Genomic DNA, 11,079 nt, shown 5'->3' on the forward strand with positions numbered 1-11,079 from the left:
AAAAGCAAAAGGAAATTTTACCTAATTTTAAGGGTTTGTATTCCTTTACCAGCCAGCCGCCAAAAAAAACCCTAGAAAAGTAGGGTAAAAGGTTAATTTAAAGACACACTTAAGCGATGGGTTTCTAATCTGAGGACAGGGGGAAGTCAAATGACTCCTTTTCCACTCCCTTTCTCTATCTGCTTTTCACTCTTAGTTCTTTCCTCTCCTTCCTACCTCCCCTGACCTAGGAGAGTGGAGAGATAGTTTGGGAGGCTATACTTAAGCTAAGGACAGCAAATTCAAATGCCTACTGGGGCCGGGCTGTCTATATGAGTGAAGCACTCCACCTAAAAGTATGAGGGCCCAGTGTTGCCAAATCTTAGTTTTTCAAAACACCAGAAATCCAGATTTCTCAAAAACACCAGAAATCCAGATTTTTACTTGAATTTTTAAAATGTTGGCAACTAACTAAATTTAAAAACATAAAATACAATGAGTCATACCACATACACCAGCAACAACCATCTTGTGACCTCTGCTTCAAGTCATGGAGAAATCTGGACCAAATGAAACATCATGGAATTTAAATGTGTGGAAATAATTAGACCAAGGACAGGAGGAAGGTAATGGATGTATACTGTTGTAAGATTCTTATACTATACATGGAGTAGTATAATATTATTTGAAGGTAGACTGTGGTAAGTTAAAGATGTATATACTGTGAATCCTAGAGTAACCACTGCTATGGTCTGAATGTTTGTGTCCCCCCAAAATTCATATGTTGAAATCCTAATACCCAAAGTGACAGAATTAGGAGGTGGGGTCTTTGGGACTTGATTAGGTCATGGGGGGAAAAGCCCTTATGAATGGGATTAGTCCCCTTATAAGAGAGGCCTGAGACAGACCTGTCACCCCTTTCACCATAGGGGGACACAACTAGAAGGTGCCATCTGTGAATCAGGAAGCAGGCCCTCACCAGACACAAAATCTGCCAGAGCCTTGATCTTAAACTTCCCAGACTCCAGAACTATGAGAAATAAATTTCTGCTGTTCATAAGCTAAAAAAAGAAAAAGAAACATCAACTGAAATTATGAAAGGATGGGAATCCTTACATATAATGCCACCTTGCCATAAACCACTTCCTTTTAAAATCTTACCACATCTGGATCTGAGGAAAGGAAAACATTTACTGGATTTTTTAAACCTTGCCAAGGAATGATGGAATAAGAGATTTCAGATCACATTGGGAGTAAGAATTGCAAAGGATTATTCGCATGGGTGGTATAGAACAAATTATCAAAATAGTACTCATGGAGAAAATGCCAGGGAGAAACACAAGGTAGTGAGAGAGCACCTACTCTTCGCTAAATTTTGTTGAACCTGATATATTGTCCACTTGTTTACTGCTTCTTTTAGAGACAGTCCTAGGGCAGGGCATTGCCTTTCTTGTTCACCATCATGCCTGCCCCTCACTGCCTGGTGCCTATGAATAGTGCTGGAAAATAGTATTCACTCAAAAAATATGTGTAAAATGAATGAATGAATCTCATTTTTTCATGATACAGACATGAAAACAGATTTAAAGAGAATATATTGTTTGTTCATCAAATTCAGTCAGTAAAAATAGAACTAGGAAATGAATCCAAGCTTCTGTGTTCCTTCCACTAAGTTTATCCTCTGAAATTAAGATAAAACCCAAATATGTAAGCACCTCTTTTTTGTGCTTTTGGATAAACTGCTCTCAAAGATCCTTGAATTCCTCTCTTCACTTTTTGTTATTCTGAGTTAAACGGCAGCAGGATTTTCCATTCTAGCTTCTAATAAAGATTCTAGGAATACAATTGCCATGTAGTACGATGGATTTTTAAAAACTCTATCCAACACAGGAAATAAAGACTCCTAGAAATCTCTAATCCTCAAATTAGATTATTTTTACTTTGTGCTGAAGAAAACCCCACCTGTGATCCTATGGATTTCCCCCTAAATGCCATATATCAAAAACTACAGATAAAAGCAAACAAAAACCCCAGGCCTGGGGAAGTTGAAATGAAATTGGAAACTGTACATAGTGCTGGTGCATAAATTGGTACAATCCATAGGGAAAAAAATACACAGCAACATAAAATGAATCATAAAAATGTTCATACCCTGTAATCCAGCAATCTCACTCCTGGGAATTTATCCCAGACAAGTTATTCAACAGAAGAAGAAAAAACTATATATACACAAATGTTCATTGCATCATTGTCTCTAATTGCAAAGAATACAATATGAACAAAAAAATGAAAACAAAATACACAAGAAAATGGATTAGTAAATTACAGTACATGCTGAAGATAAATTACTCTTTAGCTTTTAAAACTAATCACAAAGACTGGATAAATGTCATGGTGTTAAATGAAAAGCAGAATACAAAAGATTTGTATACTACGATCATCAATTTTGCAGACAGCTATGCCTCCAATGTAGACAAGAGCTGAGAGGTGACATTCAGAAATGAAAACGGCATGATTTGAAGTGTTTATTCTTATTTTTTTTCAAAATTTTCTTTAACATTATTATACTATCTTTTCTATTACATATAATTTTTAAATTCTTTCGAAAATAAATTTGGATTTACAAGCTTTTCTCTAATCCTTACTTAGAAAAGACCAGAAACTCCAGTTCTTCCGATCTTGAATTAACAGGCCTCTACTTGAAAATGGAAAGCAACACAGTATTTCCACCTGCGCAAATCTAAAGATGTAGAGCAAAAAAACAGGGCTGGATTCAACTATGCTGCTGTTGCTGTCTGAAGGCCTGATGATAAACTCAGAAACCGACAGAGGAGAGAAAAGGAGAAGGTGGAAAGCAACACAGTATTTCCACCTGCGCAAATCTAAAGATGTAGAGCAAAAAAACAGGGCTGGATTCAACTATGCTGCTGTTGCTGTCTGAAGGCCTGATGATAAACTCAGAAACCGACAGAGGAGAGAAAAGGAGAAGGACCACCAGGGCTCTTTTCAGGTTGTCAGTATGTTCCCAAGGCCACCTGGAGAGAGGCCTGGGGTAGCAAAAACATCAGTGTCACATTTACCTGCCATACCAGGCCGCTGCCTGGCATCATCTCTCTTCTGCTTATTTTGCAGGTATTTTCTGAGGCCCTGAGTCTCTGAGGGAGTCAGGATGCCTGAGATGTCACAAGGCCATGCTCTACTTCAGAAGAGATGTCACAGAGAAGGACATCTCTCAGGGGTCATGTCCAAGGTCATGCCCCACGTGCCTGGTAAGGAGGGATACGTCACTTAATGCCTAACATCTGGCTGCTACTCAACTGCAGATATAGAACTCAGCTTTGTCTGCTCTCTCTGACCTCGGGAAACTGATCCCCTCTGAACAAACCCCTCCTGAGCTGAATGTTTAAACAACATGGTTGTCTTGTGAAGGAGAGAGAGCTGCCTACTAAACCAGGATCAGACAACTTCCCAGAGTATTCCCTCTACCCTGGAGATCAAACCATTAATGAAAGAATGTTAGGTGAGCACAGAACACAACACAGAATGCTGGGACCACTGAGGGAGGCCTTCCATTCAGCCAGGTGGCCTGAGAAACAAGTTGTAGCTCCTCTATAACCAAGGAACCGGCAAACTATTCAGAAGCAGCGTCCTAGTACCCAGAACCCTATCTCAACTCTTTGTACAGTCTTAGACCTTGCTCCAGTCTCCAGTTATAATACACCTGAAGGTTACCTGCCGTTCCCAAGGCTCTGCCCAGCTTACCTCCATTGACAGATCATCTTCCCAAGAGTAGCTTTTAGGTAGCTCAGCTCATCCCTTCTGCACTCAATGGCCAGTTTCGATGTCAGAGAATGATCTCTTCTTAGATCTTGCCTCCCACTCCCAAGACCCTTCTTTCTGCTGGTAACATGCAGTCTGTGATTAAGATTGAAGGAGTGGTGAAGACCATAATGCTGTGAGGTCAAAGAGGGAGTGGTCACAGAGGTAAAAGCAGGGGGTCTGGAGAGAAAGACTAAAGGCTAGGCCCAGGCTTTTTATCTTACCAGCTATGTAGCCTCTGGCAATTCACTCAACTCTTCTGTGCCTCAGTTTTTCTTTTTCTCTTTTTCTTTTGTGCCTCAGTTTTCTTACACATGGAATGAAACTGGTAGTGAACTCTCAGGCAGACGCATTTTGTAAATTGTAAGGTATCCTGAAAATGTTGGCTATTATCATTGTGGACTGGAGTATTCTGGGAAGAAGCACAATATAAGATGGGCCTTAAATGTTCAGGAAGATTCAGGATATGTGGTCAGGAAGAGGATGGGCACTCCAGAAATGAGAAATGGCATGAGCAAAGGCAAAAATGCCCAAGAGATGTACCAATTATGGCTGCAGTAGAAAGCTTGTGTAGGGAAGAAACTGAGGTAAGATTGGAAAGGCATGTGGGCTATCTTCTTTTGGAAATAAGGAGCTAAATAAGACTTTTTAATCCAGTGAGTAAAAAGAACAAAAGTCATTTTTTTTTAATACTAACTGTGAAGGATAATTCTAGGTGTCAACTTGGTTAGATGAAGGAATGCTGAGAAACCTGGTAAAGCTATCTTTTTAGGTGTGTCCATGAGGGTGTCTCAGCAGAGATTAGCATGAGAATCTGAGTGGACTGGGTGGGAAAGACCCACCCTCAAGGTAGATGGGAACCATCCAATCTGCTGCGGATCCAGAGAGAACAAAAGACAGAGGAAAGAGGTGAAGCTCTCTCTTCATCTGCTGCAGCTGGGACACACTCTTCTCTCCTGTCCGTGGACATCAGAGCTCAAGACTTCAGCTCAGAACTTACACCAAGGACACCATCAGCTTCCCTGGTTTTAAGGCCTTTGGACTTGGACTGAGCCATGCTATGGGCATCCAGTATACAGATGGCCTATCGTGGGACTTTTCTTCACAGGCACATTAGCTAATACCCCTAATAAATCCCTCTCATATAATTATAATGTATCCTATTGATTCTGTCTCTCTGGAGAACCCTGACTAATACACTAACCTAGTGGAGGTATGAATGAGAGACGAGAAGAGGGTTAGAATGCAGGCACAGGGATCAGAGGAGGGTGTTGAAAACTCCAAATAAGAGATATGATGAGGGCATGAATAAAAGCAGTGCCACTAGGGCATAAAAGGAAGAAGAAGATTTGAGAGAAACAGAAAGAAAAGGATATGGTGACAGTGTTTTATAGGAAAAGAAGGTTTGGGGACAATTTTCAGGTCTTCCTGATTTTATCTAGGTGGACGATGGTGTCACTCACCAAGATACAGAATAAAGGAAAAGGCACCAGTGAGCAGGGAAAATTAAGTTCTTTGGATATGTTTATTCTGTCTGTAGAATATCCAAGGGATACTAATCAGTAATTAAGTGAATATATGAGTGCAGAGCTCAGTAATAGAGATGTGAATTGTAGCCACCCAAGACAGGGTACTGTGAAAAGATGAGATAAGGACAGAAGGCTGAGGAACATCAACATTAAAATGGTGGACAAAGTGGAAGAACCTGAAAAGAAGACTGAGAAGTGGCCAAAGAAGTAGGAGGAAGGCAAGAGTTTCTCTAGAAAAATGTACAACGGAAAGAACAAGTGGTATGAAGAATGGGAAGCGTCCATTCAGTTTGGTAATTGGTTCATTAATGACCTTAGTAAGAGCAATTTCACTGAAGTAGTAGGCCTGAGAGCTAGACTGCAGTGGATTAAACAATGAATGGCAAACAAGCAAATGGACAGGATTTGTAGACTACTATTCTTTTGGGGAATTTGACTGTAAAGAGAAAAGGTAGTAGATAGAGAAGGGAGAATTTAGAATATTTTAGCTAAAATATATTTTAGCTGAAGGGAGCAAGACAGAGAAAAATAATTACACAATAATTGAGGGATGGGATCTTGAACACTGGTTCAATGAGCCGACTTAAGACAGGAGGGACTCCTCTTACGCTATTAGTAAAGAAAGGAAGGTGAGGTTAAGTTCATATATTCACTCAACAATTACTTCTTGAACATGTACTACATGCCAGGAAGTGGGAGTGCATGGATAAAAGAACACAATCCTTAAGCCCATAAGGAATCTGGTCTAGTAGGGAAGATAAATGTAGATCAATAATTAAAGAGCTGCGTACTAGACTGTGTGTCGATACAGATGGGGAAGTGAATAATTATGACTGAATGGGTCAGAGGTTTCACAGAGGAGGAAATGCTTGCAACGGGTCCAGATTGGGCAGTAGCTCTCTTATCCAGCAGGGATCAAGGGCGTGTCAAAATAGATTCCGGAGAAAATTTAAATGTGGTGGCATTAAGAAAAAGTATTTACAGGGTCTGAATTAAAAGCAATCAGGAATATAGGTCCCTGAAGAGAAAAGGTTGTTCAAACTTGAGAGGACGTGCAAGATGTTAGCAAAAGGGCAAAGGAGAAAGGAAAGCGGATGTCCACTCAGGAGTGTAGGCGAACATTTCGGGAGACGCCCAAGTGCTTAAAAGTGAGCAGAGAGAGACACGAGGTGGGCACACTGAGGATGTCACTGTGGCTCCTCACTGCGGAGGGGAGACAAGCACTCAACATCACCAGGCCCGAGCACACCACTAAGAACTGGGGAGGCGCGTGGGACCGTTCAGGGCTGGGGCATTAAGGTGAGGAGCTGAGAGGCGGAGGCCCTTGGAGTTAGCTTAGGCGGTTCCTGGGCCCAGGATCCAGAAATGCGGCCGACCCACCTGGGCGGCGGCGGCGTGCATCAGAGCGCCCCATGCCCCCTATTCCTCAACAGTTCACAGCCTCCGAGCCAGGCACAACGGGTTGTGCTAAGGAGAATTTACGGCTACCAAGTCCCTGTGACGTCGCTGCGAGGATGACGACTAACCGTAGGAAGAAGAATCAACCGCCAGACACACGAAACCCGCGAGACCAAGGAGACCCCGCCCGAGTCCCGCCTCCCTGCCGGAAGTGAGACACTTGGCCCCGCCCCCACGCTCGGTACCTCGCGAGACTTCGCAGAGGACTCTCTCTTTCGTCTCTGCCGCAGCCATGGTAGGTGATTCTTTCCTTGCCTCCTTTTCTTTGCCGGCGCGGGCCCGGAGTTCTAGTCCTGTTTCCCCCCTGCTACCCACCCCGACCTTGGCCGGGTGTGCCAGGCCGCGGATGGCTGGCCGCAGGGCAGGATGGCTGGTGTGGGCCCGGAGCGGGGCCAGGCCGCGTGTTCGGCCCGCGGTTCGGATCTCTAAGGCGCCACCCAGATGAAGCCTCCCGGCTCGGAGGCAGTCCACAGCCTGAATGCGCTAGAAGGCAGGGCCTTGACCCCCAGGCCTATAGGCCCATCTCAGGCTGGCGAGCATCCCCCCTTGCCCCTTCTTCCGTAGGCCTCACCGCTAAGCTCCTTTTTCCACACAGCCATCCAGACTGAGGAAGACCCGGAAACTAAGGGGCCACGTGAGCCACGGCCACGGCCGTATCGGTAAGTACCGGCTTCCCCTCCTGCTTGGCCTTGTGCTCTCTTTTTCGGGTGCTTAGCTAGTCAGGAGGTAGGTGGCTTAGACGAGGGTTAGAGTAAGACCTTTTTGCTGTCGTCAGATTAAATTGGATCGCTGTTGGTTTTTTTCTGTTAAAGGGTCCTTTAGTACTCCAGTTTTAGAGAATTTCGCATCAGTGGGTAGATAAAAATTGAGCTGGACAGAGTACTGAATTAGTGGAAGACATGGGATGTTGTGGGAGTGCTGTGATGTGGAACGTTAAAAAGATTTTAACCGGAGTCTTGAAGACATAGTAATGCCGAGAGAGAGTTGTAGACTGGGAGCAGCATAAGCGAGGGCACTGACGTGTGGGAAATGCTTTGCTTTGCGCGAGGTAGTATTGAAGGCCTGGAGAAGGCTGTGTTAGCCATGTAGCTTTGTATTCCTGCAGGCAAGCACCGGAAGCATCCGGGAGGCCGGGGTAATGCTGGTGGCATGCATCATCACAGGATCGACTTCGACAAATAGTGAGTGTTTCTTGGACTGTTTTTTTACTGACATAGACAGCTTTGGAGGTAGGGGATGAGAGAGCTGGATTAAAACATCTCCAGTCTGGGAGCAAGTCTTTTACTCACAAATCTTGCCTATTGCTGGCTTTTACCAAGTTAACACTTGATATGAACTGAGAGAACTGGTCATCGAGGCTAGAGTCACGCTTGGGTATAGGCTGTTGCCTTAGTGTGCTAGAGCCCTCGAAGAGTAACTGCTGACCTTATTCACTGGCTGTGGGCCTTATGGCACAGTCAGTCACCAGGTTAGTGACACACTTCAGGTTGACCTATACAACTGTTCGATTCACTTATAGATACAAATTAGGAGGTAATATGTTTCTTGACTATTTCTTAAAGAGATCTCTATTACAGAAGTGTGTAGATTTTCCACAGAATGCTCTCAAGTGACCTGAATTTTGGTCTCGGTGCTATCTCTGACTTCCTCAGCGATATATCCTGGTTCCATGAAATAAGGCTAGCCTTTTCCTCCTAGTAGTATTGGTGGTTTTTAAAGATTTGTTTAATTCAATAAATGTATCAAGTGCCTGCTATGTGCCAGTCACTGGTCTACATCAGTGAGCAATTTACACTGTAATGGGGGAGGCAACTGTAAAGGTGATATATATAGCTTCTTAATTGGAATGAGGTTACGAGGGTGGTTACCTTCTCTTCCCAGTCACCCAGGTTACTTTGGGAAAGTCGGTATGAGGCATTACCACTTAAAGAGGAACCAGAGTTTCTGCCCAACTGTCAACCTTGATAAATTGTGGACCTTGGTCAGTGAACAGACACGGGTAAATGCTGCTAAAAACAAGACTGGAGCGGCTCCAATCATTGATGTGGTGCGATCGGTGAGTGAATTAAATATTTATTGTTTTGTTTGTTTGTTTGTTTGTTTTAAAGATGACTGGTAAGGGGATCTTAACCCTTGACTTGGTGTTGTCAGCACCACACTCTCCCGAGTGAGCCACGGGCCGGCCAAAAAATTTATTGTTTTTAGTTCCTTTACAAAACTCTGGGTTAATTGAATCCACTTAATCTCCCACCCGAAGTTTATCCTACGTTTACCCACTTACCTACTACTAGATAATTCCACCTTTTGGTAGAATTATCATAGGTTATTCGCTGTGACAAAAGTGGAACTCTTGCCTACCCACCCACCCCCCACTCCTTGCCCTGCTCTTATTTTGCCTCACAGAAATGAAAACTCAGGAAACACAGATTTATCAAATATTTTGTTGTGATACAGGCAAAATATTTGAAGAGTAATCTTCCCACTCCCTCACTCATTCAAATACTTCATTTTCACTTGATTTTCACTTGAATGTCTTTCCAATCAGTAATCACTTCCTACTGTCGTTGCCCTTATTCTAGCAGGTTTGCACTTCTCACCTGAGCTATAGCTGGTTCTGATCTTGAGCACAGCCCTCTTGGCCCTTCATGTTGCTTACAGAATAAAATCCTAATATGTTTGATTATTTTTAAAGGCACTGTGTTTATCTGAAGAGGTTTCTCCTCAAAACAGACATTTTTAAAAAATATCATTGGGGGTGCTCGTCTTTGTGTCAGTCTTACCTCCCATGAGTACGGAGAGATAGTCTTTTACAGAGGCCAGAACTCCTCCTAGGGAGGCTTTCGATTAAGCATTAATGTCCCTTGAGCAATTTTGGTGGTCAGGACTTAGAGCATTTCTGGGAACACGTTAGTCCTTTTTGCTTATTGGGGTAATTGAAAGGTGCTTTGCCGGGACTAGAGTCACATCCTGACACAACTCTTGTCCTGGTGTGCTAGAGTCCTCGGAGAGAATCTACTGGTCTTGATTCACTGCTGGGGGCTATCAGTGCCCCCATTAGTGCCCAGATCAGAAACATGGCCTACCTGCATTCTAGAAAGTGGGTCAGCAGGCATCTTTTCTCATATCCATCACGGAGTTGGTACCTGCTGTGGTGTATTATAAACTGTTTTTTCTGTTCTTCTAGGGCTACTACAAAGTTCTGGGGAAGGGAAAGCTCCCAAAGCAGCCTGTCATCGTGAAGGCCAAATTCTTCAGCAGAAGAGNGTGTCCTGGTGGCTTGAAGCTACATGGAAGGAGGTTCATTAAATCTAACAAATGGCTTTTCTCTTGTAGTCTTGAGTGTAGGTTCTTTGGTGGTATCACCCCTTCCTGTACCTTGGAAACTCAACTAACAGATTCTCAGAGTTAAGGATATGAGGTCATGGGTTCCTACTGACTCCCCTTAGAAAGTGTGTGGTAGAGATAGTATTTCCATTTGTAAAATGAAAATGATACCTGTTGATAGTTGAAATAGCTATTGAAAAGCCTATTTGCATTGTAATTTGTATTTTAGTGAATAGGAGAATGTACCTTTAATGGAGCTTTGAAAGGGAAGATTCCGTTTTGATGGGGCATGGATTTTGATGGGTCTCATTCTAAAGAGGAACAGGGTGATAGGATAGAGCCGGATTTTTAAGATCTAATTCCTGAGCATAAGTTTTTTCCACATGGCACCTTCATCTTGGATCAAGTTGTTCTCATTACAACTAGAATATAATGAATCAAAATCTTGAGGTGAGGTCCAGCAATCTGAACTTAAAACACCAGGGCTTTTATCAAAGTGGATTACATTCCAGTAAGCAGTTGTCAGAGATTCATAGATCCCTAGGCATAGATGAGATTAATTTTACATTTAGTCTGAAATGTATATTGTGGAGGAAATTGAGAAATGTTGAAGGCCAGACTCTGGAATTAGGTTTTCTAGGATTTGTATCTCTTGCTACTGCAAAATCTTGATGCTGACCAATGCTTGGTTACAAATAGGATCCTCATGGCTCTCAGGGTAAATTCTAATTTGCTACAGTTATTCCTGAGATTTTGAGCTTTTCTTGACCCAAAGTAAAACAGTCTAGAATCCTGGGCAAAGAAATTAAAGTGGCACTTAAGCTGCTCAGTTTGTGGAGGTTTCCTTGCTTTCTGGGGTTATGCATGGGCTGGGAACCATGATTTTCTATGGGACAAATCTATCATGACAATCTTTAGAGGATGTTGGGAATCAAACATAAGAGGAAGCACAGAGGAGAAATTGAATTGA

At 43.0% G+C, this 11,079-nt stretch overlaps 1 protein-coding gene across 1 annotated transcript in view; it reads left to right on the forward strand.

Moving 5' to 3' along the window:
• The first annotated feature begins 6,946 nt into the window (after positions 1-6,946).
• Positions 6,947-11,079, forward strand: part of RPL27A (ribosomal protein L27a) — a 6,504-nt gene continuing 2,371 nt past the window's right edge. Inside the window, exons 1-5 of the mRNA XM_008567792.1 lie at positions 6,947-7,020; positions 7,381-7,444; positions 7,891-7,966; positions 8,667-8,841; positions 9,970-10,049. Coding sequence (XP_008566014.1) covers positions 7,018-7,020; positions 7,381-7,444; positions 7,891-7,966; positions 8,667-8,841; positions 9,970-10,049 — 398 coding nt within the window. The 5' untranslated portion in view covers positions 6,947-7,017. The remainder of the gene's footprint in view (positions 7,021-7,380; positions 7,445-7,890; positions 7,967-8,666; positions 8,842-9,969; positions 10,050-11,079) is intronic.

This window comes from Galeopterus variegatus, unplaced genomic scaffold, assembly GCF_000696425.1.
Source record: "Galeopterus variegatus unplaced genomic scaffold, G_variegatus-3.0.2 Scaffold344, whole genome shotgun sequence".
Classification (NCBI taxonomy): Eukaryota; Metazoa; Chordata; class Mammalia; order Dermoptera; family Cynocephalidae; genus Galeopterus; species Galeopterus variegatus.